Consider the following 23,978-nt stretch of genomic DNA (forward strand, 5'->3'; position numbering starts at 1 on the left):
CATCCTCCTCCTCATCCCTCTCTCTCTCTCTCGTCTCTCCTCCTCCTCCTCTCTGTCTCCCTCTTGTCTCGTTTATTAACAGACGTTACTAATGTAACAGAACTGGAATCCAACAGGAATGATGTTATTAGTATTTAATACATTATAATAAACCATAAACTGTCTTTCTTTCTCCTCCTCCTCCCTCCTCCTCCTCCTCTCTCCCTCGCTCTCCTCCTCCTCCCCTCTCTCTCGTCTCTCCTCCTCCTCATCCCTCTCTCTCTCTCTCTCTCTCTCTGGAATCCAACAGGAATGATGTTATTAGTATTTAATACATTATAATAAACCATAAACTGTCTTTCTTTCTCCTCCCCAGAGCGTCCCAGGATCTCCCTCCTCCAGAAGTCTCCCTCCTCTCCAGTCAGCTGCCATGCTACTGGTTTCTTCCCAGACAGTGCTGTGTTGTTCTGGAGGAGAGAGGGGGAGGAGCTTCATGAGGACGTGGTCCACGGAGAGGTCCTCCCCAACCATGATGGAACCTTCCAGATGAGTGCTGACCTGAAGGTTTCCTCCATCTCCCCTGAAGACTGGGGGAGGTACGAGTGTGTGTTCCAGATCGCTGGTTTGAAGGAGGACATCGTCACCCAACTGGACGAGGACTCAGTCCAGTCCAACAGAGGTGAGACTGGGACCAGTGAGGACACTGGGAAACACAGGTTTCATCTCCAGTAACAGTCCTGCAGGTCATGTTGACTGATGTGAAGCAGGAGAAGTTTTCTTTCATCAATGTTTATAAATACATTTAGACCAGTGTTAAACCAGTGACTGTGCCCCCCCCCACCATCATGTGACCCTGAAGAATGAAGTGAGTTTTAATGTGTCTGAGGATTTTATTACTATTATTATTATCATTGATCTATTAGATTCACACATTTATAAATGTTTAAGTTCACTTGTATGATTTTATTCCATGAAGTGTTTCTGCAGGTCTCAACTGGAGCCAGACTGGTTTGTCACTGGTCAGATGTGAGCCTTTCACAGACATACTGGGATCAGGGTGGATATTTGATATGAAAACTTTTATTCTGCAGAATCAATGAAGCAGAAAAAACAAACAAATCTCTGGTTCTTCACCTCGAGTCACAACAGACAGTTAGGTTCATGTCTTCAGTTCATAACCAGTTCAACCAGTGACTGTGAAAGACGAACCAGTGTGAAGAAGCACAGATCCAGTCATTATGTACAGATGGAAACTGAGAGGAGAAACAACAGCAGGACAAACTCACACGTTGAGTGTCTGTGTGTGTGTCTGTTGTGTCTCAGGACAGGATTGTGGTTCATCTGTTCAGGTTGTGATGGTTTGTTTTTTTATTCCACTCAACAGAGAAGCCCATCAGCATGACCTTCATCATCATCTTCATCATCGCTGCAGTGGTGGCTCTGGCTGCCGTCAGCGCTGTCATCGGACTCGTGGTGCACAGGAGGAAGAAAGGTGAGAGACCAACACAGAAGCTTTGTCCAATGTGTCTCTGGTGTTTGGAGACTTTCTGATTAATGCTGGTGAGACAAAGGTCAGTTCCTCACACACCAGCTTGTGTCTCCAGAGCTGCAGGGTTCACACACAGTTTCTAACTTCCCTCTGCTCCACACACTGTTTATAAAGAGCTCTGCACACAAACAACAACAAGGGACAGTGTGTTGTCGATCGTTTGAGGAAAACATGACACAATCCTGTTTGTGTTTCTACTGTAATAACTGAAATCATTTGTCTTTTCTTTTTATTTCAGCCCAATGTACTTCAACTGGTAAGTAAAACTTCTATTTCTACTCTGTTTTCTTTTTATACTAACGAGCTTCATGAGGTCATCACGTCACGTTAGCACAGCAGCTGAAAGTTCTAACATGTCCAGTTCTATACAACTCCCCCAACACCTCTGTGGTCCACTTTGTACTGGTCCACTTCTTACTGGTCCACTTTGTGCTGGACCACTTTGTACTGGTCCACTTTGTACTGGTCCACTTTGTACTGGTCCGCTTTGTACTGGTCCGCTTTGTATTGGTCCACTTTGTGCTGGTCCACTTTGTGCTGGTCCACTTTGTACTGGTCCACTTTGTACTGGTCCTCTTTGTACTGGTCCACACCGGAGACAGTCAGGGAGGCGTCATGTTTTCAGGCTGCTCATCTCGTGAACACGATATCTCAGAAACGCCTCGAGGGAATTTCTTCAGAATTTCCACAAATGTTCCCTCAGGCCTCGTCTCCACTTCTGCTCATATTTATTTCAGTGGATACCAGTCTCCCCACAGGAACCTGACCCAGTGCAGGACTCTAGTAAACCCTCTGTAGATTAGATAGAGTTGATTTGGTGCTGGAGAGAGTTTTCAGGACTGTTCTCTGCAGTGTTGGTGGTTTGTAATGAAAGTGTCTGTTCAGAGGAGGATGGACTAACGATGTGTTTCTGACCTCACAGCTGGAAAAGATCCAGGTTGCTCACAGCCGCTGAGATCAGCTGATGGAGATTCTAATTCTCCAAGTGAGACGTCCTCCTGAACACAGTGAGTTGCTTCATCTGCTCAACAAAACTAAACTAAGTGCAAAGTAACATGTGTGTGATCAGCTGTAAAACCTCTGTTTGTATTAGATATAAAAACATCTGCTGAGAGCGATGCACAGATCAGAAACCTTCACGTTAATAGGACAGATTAAATGTTGAATGAAAACTCAAATATCAGCAGTGACACAACAATTCAACCTTTAATAAACCAAATATTTTGGGCTTATCAAGTTAAGATCAGTGTTAACTTTAAATTCACGGAGAGAATCATGGAAATATTAGGTCTCAATACTGTAAAAACATAAAATACGTGGCTTTGTGGAACTGAACATTAATTTTTATTTATTTTGTCTCTCTTCAGGTTCATGGACGAGAAGCAGTGTCACCACAGTTTCCCCTTTACACTGGAACTCATTGATTATTCATCACTCAAATCATAAAGTGATATTCAGGGTCAGACATTGATTGAAATACAAATAACACAACTGACAAATAAGAAAAATAAATGGTGGCGTTGATTAAATTTGATCTTTTAGTTGAAAATAAGAAATGTAAACTTCCCTCTGATAAATGTTTGTTTAATTATTGATAAATCAAATGAGGATTATTACTTTTTCTTTACCTGAAGTGAAGTAAAACCAGTTAAATATTCAGATTTGATTTTATTTCAAATTTTTGTTTGTTTGGTTATATTCATGCTTTGCTTTGTTCTTCAACTTTAAAAAGTTTATTTTAGTGGAGATTATAAAAAGGGTTGTGGGATGTTTTAAGTGTCTCATATTAAATGACTGTTAATATTTTCTGTAAGTTTTTAGGGACGAGGGACTTTTCTGTTTTATTAACATTTACACTGAATAAATTAAAAGGTTTGAACAGTGAAAAATTACTGAACTTATCTTTCGTAAGTTTAAAAACTTCACATTTTCTCAAAGCTGTTAACGTGTGTTGTTGTTGTTGTTATTATTTTTCCAGGCATATGAATTTGCTTTTTGAGGCTTTAACATTCTCAACTTCTCACCAAACTTTGCAGAAAATTTGAAAATGGTGAAAAAGTATATATTCCGTAGTAATTTTAAATAGGTGTGGCAAAATGGCTCAGCAGCGCCCCCTGGAACACGTTCGCATTCACCGATCTTCACAAAAATCGATTCACAGTTGTATCATGACCATAAACACAAACAAGTCTGTGGATGCATTTAGAAAAACGCAACAGGAAGCCCGCCATTTTGCATTTAGTGGTCATTTTTACTTTGAGGTACTTGTACCAGGGCTTTCATCAGATCAACTTCAAATTGAGATAAGTGTCATCACAACAAGAAGGAGATACAAACTAACTCAAAGATCGATTTTGCGTCACCCGGTGTGACCATGGTGTGGCGTCAAGGTTTGATAACACGCCATCAAAACACGATGATCTGTATCTCGGACAAACATGATCCTTGAATCCTTCCATGCTTGTAATATTCTGAGCATTGCTGTAGGAGCCTGTGACCCGAACGTTTCAATGCAAGTGACTGCTGAATGTGATTGTTGTGCATTTGACAATAAACTCTTGAAACTTGAGACTTGAATCTTTATGTCTTGCAAAGGTGACGTATCTCTCGCTCTCTCTTTCTCCCTCTCTCTCTCTGTCTCCCTCTGTCTCCCTCTCTCTCTCTCTCTCTCTCTCTCTCTCTCTCTCTCTCTCTCTTTCACTCTCTCTCTCTCAGAATTGGGACATTTCCTCAATCCGCGTAAACATTGATGTCATAACTCCACTGTACATTGTCCTATCACCACTAAACATCTGTCTCATGACACAGCTCTATCAGTCAATATTTCCTCAGGGTCATAGTGCCACCTACTGATCAGTTTGATCAGAGCAGGCAGAAAATTACCCTGAGTACCTCACCACACCCACTGTGATCTTGATGATAACAGATTAGAAATAAAGACATCCGATGGTACATCAAGATATTTTATTAATTTGTTCAATATTATTACACGTGTATCTTAAGGTTTTATAATAGTTGGTTAATTAAAAAACAAGAACATGTTACTAACCTCAGAGGAGACTGACGGACTCTCTCCTCTCCTGGAGCTCATTGTATCCATTCAGCAGCGGGTGGAGGTGGATTTAAAACAAAGTAGGAGACCGTTTAATTATTAATATAATTTCTTTCAAAACATTAAATTGGGATATATTTATTTATTTACATTTTTAGCAATTATATGCTTCGTCAGAGTTGTGTATTTATCACAATGTTGTATAACCTTACAAATAATACCATCTATTTATATTACCATCCTAATAAGAAAAAAACGATTTATTTTATCTCTCGTTCAGAGAAAATTATACGAATATTTAATTTACATCAAATCCTATTCTGTGTGTAATTTAGATTTTATTTTAATAGTTTAATTAGCACATTATCTGTATTTAACCATACATTCATAATGTATTCCAGGTAAATTCTTCATAGAGAGAAAAGTCAATAAATGGATCAGCAGGGGTCAGGCTTTATAAACAGTTTTTATATCATAATTTTTACTTAACAGTCTATGGTGCAAACAACAAAAATAATTTCCTTTCGGAGATGTCTACTGCGCATGCGCTTGTAGAGGACGAGGGTCAGCCATCTTGTCTGCAGCCAGCTTAGCGCAAGAGGCTGCTGTAGAAAACTACCTTACCCACAGTTCAGTGCGGGGCGTCCACTTCCGGTTTGTGTGTCGGTCAGAGAGAGCAGGAGAGGGTGAAGTCGAGATAAACGTGTGTTTTTGATGTTTCCTTTATGTGTTAACGTGTTTAGTGTGTAGCTTCAGACTCACACGGTGTGGTGTGTGTTACAGTGTGTGTTGCAGAGTGTGTTACAGTGTGTGTTACATAGTGTGTTACTGTGTTACAGTGTGTGACAGCTCGTTGTTTGCTCAGCTCCGAGCTACACGCAGGTAACTCGATGCTTTGTGTGAAATCAGATGTTTATACTTTTATTCTCCAGCTCGTCACTTTATTTAATTCAGTTTATTTCTTCAGGCTGAGAGTGAACAGTGTGTGCGAGCGGAGCTAACTGTGGCTAACAGGCTAACGTCCGGCTAGCTGCCGGACGTTAGCCCGGATGTTGACACTGTGGTGAAAACATCACAAGTTATGAATGAAAGTGTTTATTAATAAGGAGGCTGAGTGATGAGCAGACCGGAAGCTGAACCTCCTGCTGCTGGGTCCACTTCCTGCTCTACACATAGAGATGGATCTTCTTCTTTATGATCCTGAACATCTGATCATAAACTCATTATCGAAGAGTGTCACATTAACCAGAGTAGCCAATGTGTGGCCATTTTTTCTCTTCAACGATGGATTGTGTGTGTCTGTGTGTGTCTGTGCGTGCAGGTCTGTGGAGAGATGCCCCTGGAGGTCAGATGGCCGTTCCCACAGTGCCCCGCTCTGGCCTGGAGGATCTCCGGCTCCCTGATCATGGGCATGGTCGGCTCCTATTCCTACTTCTGGACCAGTAAGTGAATGAGTCATTTATATACGAGCAGATTACAGCCAGACCAGCAGGGCTCCTGGGGAGGATGCATATATATATATAAACCCATATATATGTTTAATAATAGTTCCTAAGATGATGTTATCTAACCCTTATGACATAGAAATGTAATTGAGGTTTGATATTTTTACACTTTAACCATAAACTGTGGAATAAATTACTGTATACAGAAAGGAAAGAGTATTAATGCTCTTTTTTCTGCATTATAAATTCTGTCAAATAAAACTGTTGATTGTTTTAACATTAAAGCTGCTTCTTGATTTTCCCTCTCTCTCTCAATCTCTGCGTCTTCAGAGTACATGAACTGTTTGAAGGTCCAGAACCAGGAGGTTCTGTTGAACCTAATCGACCAGCGCCCCCCCGACACCCCCCTCATCACGCTGTCCAATCACCAGTCCTGTATGGACGACCCACACATCTGGGGTAAACACAATATGACACCACACACATTATAAAACATCTTGTGGTCAGTTTTCTATAAAATGTCACAGTTTCATCTTGTGGAATGAGAATGTGCATTTATTGGATTCCTCTGTGTCTGTGTACAAAAGGAGAATTAGAAATCTGCTCAAACTGTATTTATAGTACATATGTTTCAGTCACTATATTTTTTCTCTACTATGGATGTCAAATTTAATCTTTTGTACCTCTATTTAACCTATACTGAAGATTTTAGTCATATTTGGATGTGGTTCATATATAAGACATGTTTCTATCACACCCCACACATACATTTATCATTTCCTTTATGTATTTTGCATTTATGTTGTGTGAAATAAACAAAATTCAAAACCTAGTTCATTCAGAATCGTGTGTTTGCCACAGGCGTGCTGCAGCTGCGACAGCTGTGGAGCTTCAACAAGATGCGCTGGTGAGTTTCTTCATCTCACGTTCTCTCAGAAAACTCATTGATCTGTTGGAAGATGATTGTTGATCCACCTGTGACTGATGGACAGGACGCCTGCAGCCTCCGAGATCTGCTTCACCGTGGAGCTGTTGTCCAGGTTCTTCAGCCGTGGGAAGTGTGTTCCCGTCTGCAGAGGTGAGGCCCCCCCCCCACACACACACACCACCTCTCCTCAACAACATGTGAATGAGCCACTTGCATCTACATGTCTTCTCCAGGTGACGGCGTTTACCAGAAGGGTATGGATTTCATTCTGGAGAAGCTGAACAGAGGAGAATGGGTGCACATCTTCCCAGAGGGTAAGTGAACCGAGTTGTCTGTGTGTTTGTCTGTGTGTGTGTGTCTGTTTGTGTGTGTGCATTTGAGCGTTGCAAGCATGAAATATGATTTGACTCATGAGAAAAAAAGAAAAAGAAAAGAAAAATCATTATATGTGGGTCAGCATTAATATTGTGGCCACAAATACATTTTACACAATAAGTAATACAGAAAAGATGTAGATTCATATTTAACATTTTTATGGTTAACTGTAAAATATCAAACCTCCGCTTCATTTCTCTGTCATAATGGTTTAATAACATCTCAGGAGTCACAGTGCAGTTTTATTTTTCATATATCGTTTACGTCAGCTCATATTGAATCAGATTTCTTTATGGCCTGATATCAGGAACTTTTTCTGTTTTGATTGATTTTGTATCGTAAAGAGAATCAAGAACTTTCTGTCTCGTTCCTTTTTCACAGGCAAAGTGAACATGACTGAAGAATTCATTCGACTGAAATGGGGTGAGCAGGGTTCATGTTCCCGTGTGTGTCTGTCCTCCAGTCACAATGCTCTGGACAGATGAACGTACACCCTTACACCTGAGCTGTGCTGCCTGTTGTGTGTCTGTGGTTCTGTCTCAAACCTCCTGGTGTGTGTTTCTGGTGTGTGTTCCAGGTGTGGGTCGGCTCATCGCAGATTGCTCCCTCAATCCGATCATCCTGCCGATGTGGCATGTAGGTGAGTTCACATCACAGCTGATCTCAGTACCCGAAGTGAAGATATAGATTATCTACCATACATAGATGATAGATCACTTCTCTGATACCAAGAGTTCGTATAGAAATCATGTATTTGTTCTTCTATGTGTTCTACTTCTGTCTTAGGTCTGAGTGATGTTCTGCCCAATATGACGCCCTACATTCCTCGGACAGGCAAGGTGGGCACGAAAAAAGTTATTTTACATTTCCCCCCTGATTAGTGTCTGTCTTTCAAAATAGACATTATTTATATTTTGACGTAAAAACAGCATATTGACGTGCACTCACACACACAGACACACACACACACACACAGACTCACACACACACACAACTTTGTGAGTGACTGCAGCTGTACACGCTGGTCTCCTTTCAGAAAATCACCGTCCTGGTGGGGAAACCGTTCAGCGTGAAAGAGCTGGTTGAATCACTCCGAGCTGAAAACAAGAGCCAGGTGAGGACAGACTGGATTCCACATGCACATGATTTACAGTCTGTGTGTTTCAAGGAAAGACGTAGAAACTATTCTTCATCGTGTAACCCTCAGTATGATGTGTAGTCACTTGATTACTGGTATCAGATTTCTTGGAACATGAATCTGTCGCACAACACCACACACTTGATGATGTCACTCGTGTAAACCAACCAATTTATCAATGAAATCTCTTGTGGATTAATCAGCAGTGAAAATGATGATGAGCTGCAGCTGTCTTGCTCTGGCGCCACCTACTGGCCAGAGGCTTTCTGACTCCTGGTTGTTCTTGTGAACGTCTCAGGAACGTGCTGAGGGAAAAGTGCCACATGATATTAATGTATTTTCAACACATTCTTCCTCTTAACGTTTCCTTTCAGATGGAAATGAGAAAGACTTTGACTGATTTCATCCAGGAGGAGTTTCGGAGCCTCAAGGCCCAGGCTGAGGTTCTTCATGAGCAGATCCACTCGAGATCCTGAGTCACAGCCAATCAGACTGATGAGCCTTTACCCTAAAACTAGGGTAACTTAGAACACTGGACTGTTTTTACCACATTTCATGGTATCTGCTCACATCCTCTACTCCGCTGCAGCACCCGGAACTACACAGAATCCACAGAATCCTGACAGACCGAAGGTGGTTTAGATGTTTCAGCTTCATCAGGATCATGATCATTGAAAATCAGGCTCTTCTGTGAATTTGGGTGCAACAGGAATTCCTCTGTAACTCAGCCATCGTTTCAAACCGGCTTCAAGGTTTGATTCCGTCGATCCGATTCAGGTGCTCAACAGGATCAGCTCCAGGACAAACTGTGGAGAGCAGATGACTGAGGTCCATGGATTCCTCAGAGTCTCTGCTGCTCCTGATGTCCGTCACTGAGAGAAGAAGATCTCCAACGTTTGAAGGAATCTCGAGAATAGATTGAAGTGCTTCTAAATTAACTTCAGCTGTTGTTCTCCTGCTACCACCAACCAGCTCAGTGTACAGGGGGAGAGGAGAATGTTGGACGATTCCACGTGTGATGATTTACGCCCAATGCCAACGTTTCTGATCACTGCAGGAAGCAGTGTGTCCTCTAGTTGTGGTGTTCTGGGCGTGTGACACATCACACTTTAGTGCATGAGGCCAAAACTTCAACCTTCAATTCACAACTCTCAAGATTTCAGTCTGGTGTTATTTTTATCTTATAAACAAAATTCTTGATTTTGTATCAGTTTACACAACACTCGAATAAACTCTCAATATTTAAATGAAAAGGAAGAAGGAGGTCTTTGTGCATCTTGTTGTGATTTGTTTTCTTGCTCCACACATCGGGTCACGTTCTACTCCCTGGTGAATATTCAAAACCATCAACTGATCGATGTCTTGTGCATTTTTTTGATGTAAATATCCATCACTGCTTTACCCCAGTGACAAATACAGTCCAGTACACATCCTGTGGTTGCTTCACGTTACAAGTTCAACCTGTTGATGTGAAGCAGCAGTGATTAGAAAATCAGACATGAAAACACAAACACGTTGAATTCCTCCTGCTTATGAAGAGGATTTAAAACCAGGGCAGGAATCAGAGTCTCTGCCACCACAAGATAAACTACGATGCAAAACAGTCACCACAGAATGAAAAATCAAACGCACTACTGTTGAAAAATTAAATCAAATTTTGTACACAACATAATTCAGTAATTCTGTCTTTGCAGGAAGGTTCAGTTCTTCTCTAGCGTTCAGCTTGAGTTCACTTGTTTCCCACTTTCAGGAGAACGTTACACAAAGCTGCCGTTTGTTGAAACACTAAATGTTTATTGTGTTCCTCTGTTCTATAGATCTATAATTCATAATCTGAAGGTCAGCTGTCTGTCAGAGAGACCAAGCAGAGTGAATGTTCGGATATGATGAAGCTAATTGTTCCATTTTCAGTTTTGTTTTTTAAATCAGTTCAGGAACATCAACGTGTTCCCTGCTCTCTGTAAACCTCCTTGTTATTTCCTAGTGGGGTAGATTGTGTGTCTTTTACCAACACATGAAACTGTGAGTTTTCTGTCGACCTTCTCAACATGTCACTATGTTTATAACGTGTTCATCTCTCAGAGGTCAGTGTCTTTCATAAAGAAGGAAAGGCTGAGTGACCTCTGTGTTTTCTGATGAATGTATTGCCTTACTGTGATTGCCACTCTTTCCTATTGTACGTGAATGTCAATAAAGTGTATTTTCTAAATTTGACCCTTGGTCTGTGTTGGTCTGTTTGATTTCTCTTCTGAGAATCAACCATCAACTTTCAGCTGATTGAAATATGATGAAAATGTGTTAGATTGTGATCAGTGTTTTTATTCGTGTGATATTTGATATTTGAACATTTTCTAAAGCTCCTGTATCAACAGGATTTTAAGCATTGCACTGCTGCCACATGATTGGCTGCCCGAATAGTCACGTGACAAACGGGTGTTCAGAGTATTTTTAACACGGTTTAGTTTAACAGTTTTATTTATTTGTTCGTTTCACTGTGAGTCTTCTGTCTATGTCTATTTACAACAGTAAAGATTTGGAAAGAAAGATAATTAAAAGTTAAATTATGTTTTTTATTAGAAATGTTAAACGAATGAAATCCAGCCGACGCAGGGTGTGTACGTCATCAAGCGGCGCCTGCAGCTCCGGCAGCGGGAGTTTGTCCGGAAACAAACAGGAGGTGAGTTTGTGTTCCAGTGGAATGAGACACGTGCTGCCGCGTGTGTAGTTGTGGTTCATTGAAAGTGACGCAACACACTTGTTGTGTATTTAACTCAGGTTGTCTCTTGTGTTTGAAATCAGGCGGAACTCGGACCCGTGTGTTTCAGACGCCATGACGCAGAGGAAGAGGCTGTCGGGCTCAGTGAGTTCACTCCTTCATGTCCCTGTTGTCTTCCGCACACGCGACTACACAACCACACAACGACACAACAGGTGCAGTCACTGTTCGACCTCATGTCTGAACGGGACTCGATTGTGTCACTACACAGCTCAGCTGTTAGCGACGTCACTTCCGTTAGTAATCAAGGAACCTGACGCTGAAGGTAAATCTGACTGGCTGCTGGCTCGGATGAAAGTACTGTCTAAGTACAATGAAAGGACTGTCTAACTACAATGAAAGTACTCTGAAAGTACTGTCGAAGTACTATGAAAGGACTGTCTAATTACAATGAAAGTACTCTGAAAGTACTGTCGAAGTACTATGAAAGTACTCTGAAAGTACTCATTCCACCATGTGTCCGCTCAGCAGACCAGACATTATTGCCTCTGTCTCTTTAAACCAGTTGAGGACAAAGGACACGATGGAGAATGTCCCTTCTTTGTCCCTCTGCAGTAATACACAGAAGGAACAAGACAACAAGAGAGTAAACAACTAAGACATCAGTGCAATGTCCACAGGAAGATGGAATCTAGTACAGGACACTGTTCTAAAGTGAGAGGAGTGAATGGGACAGGATGTGAAAACTAATGTATGAACGTAGATAAACACTGAATGATTAAAGTGATAATACAGACATAGATCATGTAGATTAATAAGTGTATATACAGATCATGAACAGTTGAGGTGATAATGAAGATGTCCCTTTCATACAGTTCTCAACATGTCCACGTGTCTAATGGTTCTGAAGCTGAATTCAAAGAAGTTGTGTTTATTTTTAAAAATTAAAGCCCAGTTATCTGATGTATTTGTGGTTTGAGGTTGTGTCTGGTCTCAGCCTCTGTTTCTCCACGTAGAGACAACCCAGCTCCTCCGGGACCCAGGAGGACGATGAGGACCCGACCTTCACTCAGCCGAGCACGTCCCAGGTCCAGAGGGGACTGGAGAAGTTCACTCCTGCACAGGTCGACCAAAAGGTACGAGGCACAGGAACCTACACACTTATTCAAACATATTTATATTTATGATCACACGTTGTCTGTCTGTGCGTCTCGTAGACAGCAGAGGTGGTGCAGTACTTCCTGGTGAAGGACCAAAAGAAGATTCCCATTCGCCGAGCAGGTGAAGTCACACAACCCCTGTGTCTGTCCTTTTCAGAATAAAACACAACCACAGAGTTTTCAAAGTAAAACTGGACCTGCAGCTTTTCCAAGGTTCTCTGACTCAGAGGCTGGAGCAGTGGTTTCAAATGAGTGGTTATAGCCTAAGAGACACACACACACACACACACACACAGACGCACACAAATAGATATACAATAATAGTGTAATTTCTCCTTTTTCCAGACTTGGTGAAACACGTGGTGAAAGATTACAGAAACATTTACCCAGAGATCATGAAGAAGGCGTCACGGACGTTTGACCAGGTTCGTTCTGTCAAACAGGATCAACGACATCACAGCAACTTTTTAAACACACAAATATCACATTAACACAAAGTTTCTCTTCTCTACTCACCGAACTAGGTCTTTGGTCTTAAACTGGTGGAAATCGACACCAAAACTCACGTGTACATCCTCATTAACAAACTGGAAACGGCTGAAGACGCCTCACGGATCAAGTGAGTCCTGAGTATTTTTTACACTTTATCATATTTTGTAACAATGCCTCATAATTATTGTATGATTCCTCACCATTTGCTCCACGTGTGTGAACAGCAGCCCGACCAATCCAAAGATGGGTCTGCTGTTCGCCATCCTCAGCGTTATCTTCATGAAAGGAGGCGTCGTGAGAGAAAGTGAGTGAGTCAAGGATCAACCTCACATTCAGTTGATTCACAACTTGTTTCATTTGTCCCTGAAAGACATGGTTGTGTTTCCTGTTGTGTAGTCCTCATCTGGAACACTCTGAAGAAGCTCCGAGTGGACGCTGGGTGAGGCAGAGTTTTATTGTTCTGCATCTGTGTAGTTTGAAAAGTCAGAATGTGAAGATGTGACTTGTTGAACCTCTGGTGTCTTTTTGTTTCTTCTGTTTGTGACGATGTGAAACCTTCAGACTGAAGCACGAGGAGTTCGGTGACGTGAAGAAGTTGGTCACAGACGAGTTTGTGCGTCAGAGGTAAGAAGTCACGTCTCCTCAGGTGAACGTGACAAAGGCCTTCACCTCCTCATGTCTTCACCTCCTCTCTTCTTCACCTCCTCACGCCTTCACCTCCTCACTTCTTCACCTCCTCACTTCTCCACCTCCTCACTTCTTCACTTCATCACGTCCTCACGTCTTCACCTCCTCACGTCTTCACCTCCTCACGTCTTCAGCTCCTCACTTCTTCACCTCCTCACTTCTCCACGTCCTCACTTCTCCACCTCCTCACGTCTCCACCTCCTCACGTCTTCACCCCCTCACTTCTCCACCTCCTCACGTCCTCACTTCTTCACCTCCTCACGTCCTCACTTCTCCACCTCCTCACGTCTCCACCCCCTCACTTCTCCACCTCCTCACGTCCTCACTTCTTCACCTCCTCACTTCCTCACTTCTTCACCTCCTCACCTCCTCACTTCTCCACCTCCTCACGTCTTCACCTCCTCACTTCTCCACCTCCTCACGTCCTCACTTCTCCACCTCCTCACGTCCTCACTTCTTCACCTCCTCACGTCCTCACTTCTCCACCTCCTCACGTCTCCACCTCCTCACGTCTCCACCTCCTGTCTCCACCTCCTCACGTCCTCACGTCTCCACCTCCTCACGTCTCCACCTCCTGTCTCCACCTCCTCACGTCCTCACTTCTCCACCTCCTCACGTCCTCACTTCTTCACCTCCTCACGTCCTCACTTCTCCACCTCCTCACGTCTCCACCTCCTCACGTCTCCACCTCCTGTCTCCACCTCCTCACGTCTCCACCTCCTCACGTCTTCACCCCCTCACTTCTCCACCTCCTCACGTCCTCACTTCTTCACCTCCTCACGTCCTCACTTCTCAACCTCCTCACGTCTCCACCCCCTCACTTCTCCACCTCCTCACGTCCTCACTTCTTCACCTCCTCACTTCCTCACTTCTTCACCTTCTCCACCTCCTCACGTCTTCACCTCCTCACTTCTCCACCTCCTCACGTCCTCACTTCTCCACCTCCTCACGTCTCCACCTCCTGTCTCCACCTCCTCACGTCTTCACCTCCTCACTTCTCCACCTCCTCATGTCTTCACCCCCTCACTTCTTCACCTCCTCACTTCTCCCGTCTTAAACAGGAACATCTTCTCTTTCTTGTGGATTCCTGAAGTCAGAGTTCTGAAACAGGTTTCCTCATTTACGTTGTATTTAAGGAATCGGATTGTCCCCTCCCCCCCCCCCCCCCCGCACATCTATAGTTGTGTGTGTGAGTACTTTTCACCTTGTTGTTAGTACAGTCCTGTAATCCAGCGGTTCTGCAATCAGAGGTCGCAGGTTCGATTCCCGCTGTGTTTCACTGTGTTTCACTACTGGTGTGATCAGAGCCAGTGTCTCTCAGACCATAGACTCTGGTTTATACCACACCACAGAGCAGCAGGAGAGAGGGCAGCTCCACCTCTACAGCAGAGAGGCTGGACCACCTCTCACTCCAGACATTACACAGCACCGAGTTCTTTTGAACATCTAAAAGCAGAATGTCTTTTACAACATGTATATATATAACTAAGATAGTTGTGTGTGTGTGTAGGTACCTGGAGTACGTGCGGATCCCTCACACTGAACCAGCGGAGCATGAGTTTCGCTGGGGTCAACGCGCTGACCTCGAAGTGTCAAAATCCAAAATCCTGGAGTTCATGGGTGAAGTAAGTGTCTGTTTAGTAATGGAGGAGCCGACTGAACAGTCCTATCACTGATTCACCTGAAGATGTGTCTAACGATGACTGTGTTTGACCTCAGCTTCACGAACAGGACCCTCAGACCTGGAGTCAGCAGTACAGAGAAGCCCACTCCACCCCCGACTCCACGCAGGCCAGCACCAGCAGCCAGAGATAAACCCCCCACTGTTCCCTTGTTCTTATTTATCCAGTGTGATGCTGAGGCTGCACCAGTTCCACTCTTATCTTCTGTGTTCACACGTTATTTCACCTTTGAGCCTCCAACTCCTTTTCAATGTTACATCACAAACGTTTCAGTTCTCATTTTATTGTCTGGACGTCACAGTTCAAGTTCAGAAAATAAAATCTTTTTATAAGATTCAACATCAGTGATTTGCATTGATTGACATGTTCTTTTCACTCACACACTCACATTGGACAAGGACAGTGTCCTGTCGCAGCGTCCATCACAGAGCTCGGGACACAGCAGCAGGACAGCTTCACTGCTGTGACACTTCCTACAACTGAACAGGTTTTTAAAAAGATGACGAGGTTAAATCTGACACTAGTCACATTGTGTGGGAAGAAGTACATTTATTTATTTACAGTCATCCAGGTTCTTTTTAAACGAGGATCTTCTGAAGAGAAGACTCTTTTCTGTTGATCCCTCAGGTCACACAAACAAGCTGTAAGAGTTCCAGCTACTAGAAGCACAGACCTGGGGCCAGTTTGGACGTCAGCACGTTGTCCAACTGTCTTTGGTCTGAACTGTTGTCGTGTTATGAAGCTGACGCACTTTAACGTGAGATCCGAACTGAGCTGCCTCTGACCCACAACATCACGGTTGTAGAGACGTGTGAGCGGCTCTGTCATAAAGCTGAAGACCTTTTTTGAGCTCAAGTTATTTATGTCTCCTGACAATGATGAAGATCTTTGTTTCCCATGTTGTCAAATCATACCGGCTCCTTCAGGAGGGATAGAAGTTTAACTCTGGGTTATAACATCATTTCACCACCAACAGCCTAGTGGACCATTAATATAGATGCATATAAAATTGTCATAATGTGGTAAATCACACTTTCATGAATATTTTACTATCTTATTTTGCTTGTAATAATAATTACAATGTCATACTATTTCATTGGATGGATTATTACTTATATAGTTTCTACATCCCTTTACAGATCTATCCTTTTTTTTACTACTGCAGTACCCAGATTTGTCACCAGGTGTCGCTGTTTGGTCTCTGGTGATATTGACCAGACGAGTCCGACCCAGTTAACCAGCTTCATGATCACTGGTTCCCTGTGATCACTGGTGTGAGCCACAGGGAACCAGCTTCATGATCACTGGTTCCCTGTGATCACTGGTGTGACCCACAGGGAACCAGCTTCATGATCACTGGTTCCCTGTGATCACTGGTGTGAGCCACAGGGAACCAGGGGCCGTCCCTCTGTCAAACTGACCCCAGATCACGGTCCACGTGGTTTCAAGGTTTCACAGTCATTTCAGAAGAATGTTCATATTTTAAAAACTGACAAGTTGCACCACAATTATTAGTATTGCACCAGATTCCCTTGTGTTACTTATTAAAATGACTGAGGTCCATTAAAAACATACAACAACACAAACACACTACACCTAGTGTGTGTCTGCCTGTCGGGTGCATAGAGTTGTGTATCTTTTAAATTACGTGAGGCACATCATGGTGTCATCGATACCACTTATGTGTGTGTGTGTGCTAAACGTGAGGCGATAAACCAGGTGATTTAGCATAAAGATCACGTAAACAGGGAAATGGCTAGCCGCTGTCGGAAGGAAACAAAAACACGTGGTTTAGTTTTCTCTTTGGAGACGTTAACCGAGTCACAGCGTGTTAAATGTTTAGCTTAATTTAACCAGCTAGCATTAACTAGCTTTAACTAGCGTTAACTAGCCTTCGAACATAGCGAAGCTAGCCGTTTCCCCGCTTCACGTGTTTAAGCCACGCCTCCTCTTCCTGACATTTGGCCTGAGCCCTACATTATAAATAAAGTGCATTTACAATGGAAAGAGGCTGATAAATGTCTCCCTCTCATTATCGAGGAGTTTTACACATTAACAAAAATCACTATAATTACTTCAGTTAAAAATAAGGCCTCGGTCCATCAGGGTGGGTGGAGCTGACACCAGCTGCGTCCATCAGGGTGGGTGGAGCTGACACCAGCTGCGTCCATCAGAGTGGGTGGAGCTGAACCCAGCTCGGTCCATCAGAGTGGGTGGAGCTGACACCAGCTCGGTCCATCAGGGTGGGTGGAGCTGAAACCAGCTGCGTCCATCAGGGTGGGTGGAGCTGACACCAGCTCGGTCCATCAGGGTGGGTGGAGCTGAACCCAGCTCGGTCCATCAGGGTGGGCGGAGCTGAACCCAGCTGCGTCCATCAGGGTGGGTGGAGCTGACACCAGCTGCGTCCATCAGGGTGGGTGGAGCTGAACCCAGCTGCGTCCATCAGGGTGGGTGGAGCTGAACCCAGCTCCGTCCATCAGGGTGGGTGGAGCTGACACCAGCTCGGTCCATCAGGGTGGGCGGAGCTGAAACCAGCTGCGTCCATCAGGGTGGGTGGAGCTGAAACCTGCTGCGTCCATCAGGGTGGGTGGAGCTGAACCCAGCTCGGTCCATCAGGGTGGGTGGAGCTGACACCAGCTGCGTCCATCAGGGTGGGTGGAGCTGAAACCTGCTGCGTCCATCAGGGTGGGTGGAGCTGAAACCAGCTCCGTCCATACTGGTGGGTGGAGCTGAACCCAGCTGCGTCCATCAGGGTGGGTGGAGCTGAAACCAGCTGCGTCCATCAGGGTGGGTGGAGCTGGTGGGTGGAGCTGGTGGGTGGAGCTGGCACCAGCTCGCGGGTCTGATTCCTCTAGATGTGGTCTGGCACCGTCTCTAACGCCTCCGCTGGGTCTCTGTCCACGTCCACATTCTGACAAAGAGACAAATGCAGGAAACTATTCAGGAAACTTCTATGAAGCTATGACAGATGGTGAAGACGTGTGGACGAAGACTTCCTGTCCACACGTCCTGTCTCAGAGGATCTTCACCTCGGGCTTGTCTCTGTGTGTGTTGACAGCTTCAATGTGGAGGAAGACAGACTCCACCTTACAACCTGAGAGACAAACACAAAGGATGGCAGCAGATGAACAAAGAGAAGATCATCAAATGTTTTACAAAACGAGAAGGTTGAATTCTAACACGTAACAGACGTTGAGATAGTTCCTCCTGGACCAGGGTGAAGGTCCAGGATCAGGACTAAGAGAAGCTGTGGAGATGGTCTAGGATCAGGTCTAAGAGAAGCTGTGGAGATGGTCTAGGATCAGGTCTAAGAGAAGCTGTGTAGATGGTCTAGGATCAGGTCTAAGAGAAGCTGTGGAGATGCATGGCAGAGACTGACCGTAGGCGACGGGGGTGAGTTTCAGAACCGTGTGCAGAGGACACTTCAGGTACGGGAGCTCATCTGAGACAAACACACAAACGTCCGTCAATACAAATGTCCTCTTTGAGTCTCCTGCAGGAGATTAGCTTCTGAACATCAAGGGAACAGGTTTTCCTCTCACTGGCGCTCTTGTCCAGGAAGTAGGCGAGCAGACATCTCATGACCGCCTGGTGACAGATGACCAGGACGTTCTCCTGCCTCTCCAGCTCCATGATGACCGGCTCCAGGCGCTGGACCAGGTCCTCGTAGGACTGAGACACAGAGACAGATCCACACAGAACTTTAAAAGACACTAAGACACTGGACTTTAAAAGATCAACTTGAAGAAGTCAACTCAGCTTTTCAACCTTTTTCTGACGGGACTAAAAGATAATTTGATGAATTAAATAAAATTAAATCTCAATGTGACAGCGTCTCTGTCCTCCCATTGGCCGACACTCACCTCTCCCTTAGGGTAGCGGTAGCGATACTTGTCTTGGTCCCTCAGTGCAAACTCCTCTGGGTAATTCTCCTGAATGGCCTCATAGGTCATCTCCTCACACACACCCTGAGGCCGCAAACACACAAACACAATCTACAGTCAAACCTCTGCTTCCACCTGAGGCTCCACCCACCAGTCAAGCTGCAGTTTACTAACATATCAGTCCAGACCCACAATACGAGATGTTCAAGGAATTCAATAATAATAGTAATATGTGTTTAGAGGTCAAGATAATCCTTGATTCCCTCACAGTGTCCCTGAGACTCTGAGTGGGACGGACGACCTGTAAATATAATGTCTTCATCTGAGTCATAGTTCAGATCATGGGAACTTGGACCCTGTGTGTTTAGAATGAGCTCTGCACGTGTTGTGTGAAGCTACAACATGTTGTGAACACAGGTTTGTAGTGAGTCACTCACAGCATCGATCTCATTGAGGGCCTTCCACTGCTCGTACTGGACTCCCAGTGCCTCGGCCGTCTGGATGGTCCTCTTCATGTGACTGGTCCACACCTTCAGGTCACTGATGCACTGCCCTCGCATGTAGGCACCCAGAGCACTGGCAAACTGACGGGTACACACCGGAGACATGAGTACACAAACTCCTGCACCAAACACACAAACACACACACACACAAAGTCTCCGAACCTTAGCCCCGCGGGGGGACAGCCCGGAGTCCCCCCCGATCCGACCCACGAGGTTGAGCTCGCTCTCTCCGTGGCGACACAGGTAGATGGATCGGGGGGTGACGTGGATGTTCATGAGGTAGTAGACGATCCGGCTCTGAATGTGGTCCTGGACCCGGTTCACCAGGTACCTGCTGCCCACGTTGAAGATCTTAATGTAAGACAGATTCCTGCGAGAGAGAGAAAACACAGCTGAGGAGGAAGCTGCAGGTTCTCTGTTCCACTCCCATGAGGTCCATCTGCTTCTCAACACTCTGACTTCACCGAGTTCTACTGAAACTAAATCTATGGTTTCACCTAAAAGTGGCTCAGTGGCTTTAAGATTCTCTGGAGGAAACTTATAAAACATTATGTTTTCTCCAGTGGATGAGTTCTGGGACGTTGAAGCTCAGAGGCTCATGACTCCAGCAGGTGGAAGGTAGAGATGGACCCTACCTGTCCTTGTCGTCGTCCAGGGGCAGATACGTCAACTTGTAACATTCGATCCTCTTGAGGAAGTCGGTCACAGCTTCCTCTTTGTCACAGTCTACGTAGTCTGGACTGCTCAGCTTCACTTGCTGATTTAAAAGAGACAGAACGTCAAACCTCAACAGAAAGTTCTCACTAACGTGTGTCAATCACTAAATGTCTCTTAATCCAGACCAGCAGTTTATATTCTCACCCCAAAGAACAGAGAAACTAAAGTTAAGAATCTTAAATATTAAAACAACAGAACAGACATTTGTCATCATAACCTGTTTTTATACATCACACTTTAGGAGAAGATAAATATGAGATGAAAGGAGCTGAAAAGAGAAAGAAGGGAAGAGGAAGAGGAAGAGGAAGAGGAAGGAGAAACTAGCAGGAGGATTTTGTTCTTGTGTTTTCAGACGATGAAGATGAGAACAAACACACACTTGATCTGACACAAACCAACAAACCCCCTTGGCTCGGAAATCAGTTCTCAGTGATCTTGGAACAACTTCCTGCTCTTATGCAAAGACACACACATACACACAGACACAGACACACAAACACACACTTACTTTAATATTCGCAGCAATGATGTCTAGATCGTCACATATCGACTCTACAAAGAAAACCTGACCAGGAGGGAAAAGAGAGAAATGGATGCATTCAGATCATAATCCTACTGGGACATGTGTTGTGTTACAGGTATACACCTAAGGAAATATAAAAAAAATGTAATATGCAATGAAAATATGAGAATATGTGTGAACGATTTAGAAAACTGTAACTCAGGGTTTTCACTTGTGATCATCAGAGGAGGAACAAACCTTGTAACCGTTTTCTTTGGCGAAGCTGAGGATGACCTCTCTCCGCTCCTGGGTTGTGTTAGTGGCATCGAAAACCTTCCAGAGAAAACTCAGGGTTAGAAAAACAATTATCTTTATGAAGACATGAATAAAACTAAAGATGAAACCTGTTCTCATCAGAGTCATTTGAAACAGCAAAATTAATATTTAACATCTGCTTTAAAGGTTTGAAGGTTAAACGTATCTGGACACTCACCACGACCTGCCCCATCCCCCTGGTGAAGTAATCACACACGTCCTTCAGGGCAGCCACAGCACAGGCTCTGTTCACAGAGACAAGATGGATTCAAACACGTGAATCAAACAGTAAACTTCAGTCCTGTACCCTGATGTGTGATGGTGTGTATTGTTCATGAACTGGAAACCCGACGGTTGGTGTGTGAAGCTGAAGGTTCCTACTTGCGTATCTTCATGGCCTCTGCGTTGTCTGGTCTGAAGAACTCGAAGCTGTTGTAGGAGCGGGTAGCGTCTCTGCGATACTGGCCCACGTTGAACACTGGGACAGAGAAATGAAGTGGAATGAAACCAGTGGACTCTCCAGTTAGAAGTGGAGGTAACTGGATAAAAGGGTCAGATAAATGAAATGTAATGTAATCTCTGCTTCCTCCTATGAAGAAGAAATTGAGCTTAAATGTGATAAAAGATCGTCACTTACATAATTAGTTAGAGTCAGTCTCAATTCTGACTTTTCGTACTTTTTGAGATAAATTATCAAATGAATTATTTCCATAAGAATATATTATGATATTTAACAGGATCAATGACAGCAACAACTTCAACTTAATGCAAAGCCACATCCGGATAAGTTATTGGAAAGTTATCAAACATCTAAATCCTCTAACACTGTTCTAAAGACCAGTGGAGCTGATCACAGCCTGAATGTCACTGAGCTGTGACTGAGTCCAGACTCTGAGGTCACGTGACCCGGCTCCATCAGGGAGCCCGGTCAGCTGATACCTGTGGTGGTAACTCCGATCCAGTTCAGGTATCTGGTGAGCTTCTTGGAGATGTAGGTCTTCCCTCGGGCCGGGAGTCCCACCATCACGATCATGGTGGGAGAGTTGGTGAACTGGGGCACCGACGCTGAAACACACAGACCCACAGAGTTCAAGTCCTTCTGCTGGTTTCACACGTGTTATTAAAACCTTCACTTCCTGTGGAGCAGCAAGTCCACAGCACGTCTTCTTCACGTGGAGTTTAACTTAAGTGAACTTTGACCGGGGATATTTTACGGAGGTTATGAAAGGAGCTGAAAACTGAAGCCGAACACGGGGGGCTGCCATCTTGGAGTGAGGAGCCTGAATGTGTGAAGTTCTGAGGGGAGTCGTGATGTGAGCAGCCTCTGAACACACATCTGACATTTATACAAATAACTGGTTGTAATGGTTTGGTCCATGTTCCATCTGCTAACATGGAGAGGGCGGGGCTTATGACTTGCTCTAAGAAGCTTTGGGATCATCTAGCAGCTCTGAGGAGAATCTTCTTGTTCCTGAAGCTTCTCAGGATCCAATGGGAAACAAATCCTCCTCCACTGAATAGAACAGAATTAATAAAACACACGGGACACGTTCTGTCTGAGACGGTTATTACTGTAGATCAGTTAAAAACCTGTGTTTATCAACAATATTCAGCCAGAACATGTTTCCAAATTTAAAGTTTAATTTAATTGTATTAAACAGGACACGTCAGAACCTACACACTTTACTTTGTACTGTTGTTTTTATCATTAAACCTGAATGAGAGTCTAATCTGTCAGGAGAGTGGACACGTTGTGTAACAGAGGAGCTTTGGGGTGAATAACCCTCAGGTCTCACACACACAGACACACACAGACACACACAGACACACACACAGTCAGTGATCATCTTCACACAACAAAAAACGGTTTCACGCCTGCTGTATTATACAGGCATCAACTTGTTACACTGAGGTGACGGCAAACCATGCAGTATCCACGTGTGTATGTGTGTGTGTGTGTCTGTGTTTGCGTGTGTGTGTGTGTGTGTGTGTGTATGTGTGTGTGTGTGTACTCACAGCCCCTGCGTTGACTCAGTCTGCTTTTCAATGATGGCACCCAAATTTTCTCCAGAGGATTTTGAGTGAGTGTTCTTTGTGTTCCTGACATGACTTCAGCAGCCAGGTGTGTGTGTCTGTGTGTGTCTGTGTGTGTGTGTGGACCTCTGTGCTGCCTGTGTGTGTCTGTGTGTGTCTGTGTGAGGATGGAAGGCAGATGTCCGCACAGATTTTGAACTTCCTCGCACCTTGTCCTGTGGGGGAGGAGCCTAACTGGTCGGCCAGTCCTCACACCTGTTGGGCTTGTTGCAGGGGACGGAGTGATCTGATTGGCCGGGCAGCCTGTCAGTCATGTTTCCAGAATGACGTCGTCCACCAATCACCACGTGCAACTGTAAACCTAGCCCGGTCACACAGGAAGTGGTGTAGCATGACAAGACGAAATCTGAGATGATGTGTAACTCCCAGACCTGTGTGTGTCTGTGTGTGTGTCTTTGTGTGTGTGTGTTATTTTTAATTAGGGACTAACAATTATTCAATTAAATAATTAAAGAATGGATTTTAAGATAAATAAACTTTCAACAAGAGGAAGTTAATATTAATATAAACATTCATATTCAAGTGTTGATCACATTTAAAGGTTCAGTGTGTAAGATTTAAGTGAAAGGATAAAACAATAAGTGTGTTGGATTTAAAATGTAAAAATTGTTGTTTTCTTTACACTAGAATGGACCCTTCAAGTGTAAATACTGTATATTTAAATATTTAAATACTTTATAATTAAGGGGTATTCAGCTGCAGCATGACACTTCACCACTAGATGTCACTACGTGCTACACACTGGACCTTTAACAGTGA

At 44.1% G+C, this 23,978-nt stretch overlaps 4 protein-coding genes across 5 annotated transcripts in view; 3 read left to right on the forward strand and 1 right to left on the reverse strand.

Annotated features, from left to right (window-relative positions):
• LOC128441968 (H-2 class I histocompatibility antigen, Q9 alpha chain) overlaps positions 1-4,097 on the forward strand; it is a 9,751-nt gene extending 5,654 nt beyond the window's left edge. Inside the window, exons 4-8 of the mRNA XM_053424112.1 lie at positions 356-658; positions 1,364-1,471; positions 1,767-1,784; positions 2,451-2,535; positions 2,896-4,097. Coding sequence (XP_053280087.1) covers positions 356-658; positions 1,364-1,471; positions 1,767-1,784; positions 2,451-2,530 — 509 coding nt within the window. The 3' untranslated portion in view covers positions 2,531-2,535; positions 2,896-4,097. The remainder of the gene's footprint in view (positions 1-355; positions 659-1,363; positions 1,472-1,766; positions 1,785-2,450; positions 2,536-2,895) is intronic.
• Positions 4,098-5,219: 1,122 nt separating this feature from the next.
• On the forward strand, positions 5,220-10,680 carry tafazzin (tafazzin, phospholipid-lysophospholipid transacylase). Its single transcript, XM_053424118.1, has 11 exons — positions 5,220-5,283; positions 5,902-6,022; positions 6,356-6,484; positions 6,887-6,932; positions 7,018-7,103; positions 7,187-7,267; positions 7,710-7,751; positions 7,906-7,968; positions 8,115-8,167; positions 8,365-8,442; positions 8,841-10,680. The coding sequence occupies exons 2-11, from the start codon at positions 5,914-5,916 to the stop codon at positions 8,940-8,942; spliced, it is 789 nt and encodes a 262-aa protein (XP_053280093.1). The 5' UTR covers positions 5,220-5,283; positions 5,902-5,913; the 3' UTR covers positions 8,943-10,680.
• A 399-nt stretch (positions 10,681-11,079) lies between these two features.
• On the forward strand, positions 11,080-15,542 carry ndnl2 (necdin-like 2). Of its 2 annotated transcripts, none has more exons than XM_053424119.1 (11): positions 11,080-11,143; positions 11,266-11,326; positions 12,199-12,318; positions 12,400-12,463; positions 12,688-12,767; positions 12,867-12,961; positions 13,059-13,138; positions 13,231-13,273; positions 13,396-13,458; positions 15,032-15,146; positions 15,241-15,542. In XM_053424119.1, the coding sequence occupies exons 2-11, from the start codon at positions 11,297-11,299 to the stop codon at positions 15,334-15,336; spliced, it is 786 nt and encodes a 261-aa protein (XP_053280094.1). In that variant the 5' UTR covers positions 11,080-11,143; positions 11,266-11,296; the 3' UTR covers positions 15,337-15,542. The 2 variants fall into 2 exon arrangements, with proteins under 2 accessions (XP_053280094.1, XP_053280095.1); XM_053424120.1 differs by having other exon boundaries at positions 11,092-11,143; positions 11,242-11,326.
• Positions 15,467-23,397, reverse strand: si:dkey-96f10.1 (6-phosphofructo-2-kinase/fructose-2,6-bisphosphatase). The gene is made up of 14 exons (XM_053424096.1): positions 23,142-23,397; positions 22,065-22,190; positions 21,507-21,603; positions 21,304-21,370; positions 21,069-21,143; positions 20,817-20,873; positions 20,227-20,348; positions 19,754-19,961; positions 19,525-19,671; positions 19,067-19,171; positions 18,746-18,875; positions 18,583-18,645; positions 18,233-18,297; positions 15,467-18,114 (listed from the first exon to the last, which is right to left on the reverse strand). Exons 1-14 carry the CDS (start codon positions 23,230-23,232, stop codon positions 18,055-18,057), a joined length of 1,413 nt encoding a protein of 470 aa, XP_053280071.1. The 5' UTR covers positions 23,233-23,397; the 3' UTR covers positions 15,467-18,054.
• Between the last annotated feature and the right edge of the window lie 581 nt (positions 23,398-23,978).

The sequence above is a fragment of the Pleuronectes platessa genome, chromosome 6 (genome assembly GCF_947347685.1).
Source record: "Pleuronectes platessa chromosome 6, fPlePla1.1, whole genome shotgun sequence".
Classification (NCBI taxonomy): Eukaryota; Metazoa; Chordata; class Actinopteri; order Pleuronectiformes; family Pleuronectidae; genus Pleuronectes; species Pleuronectes platessa.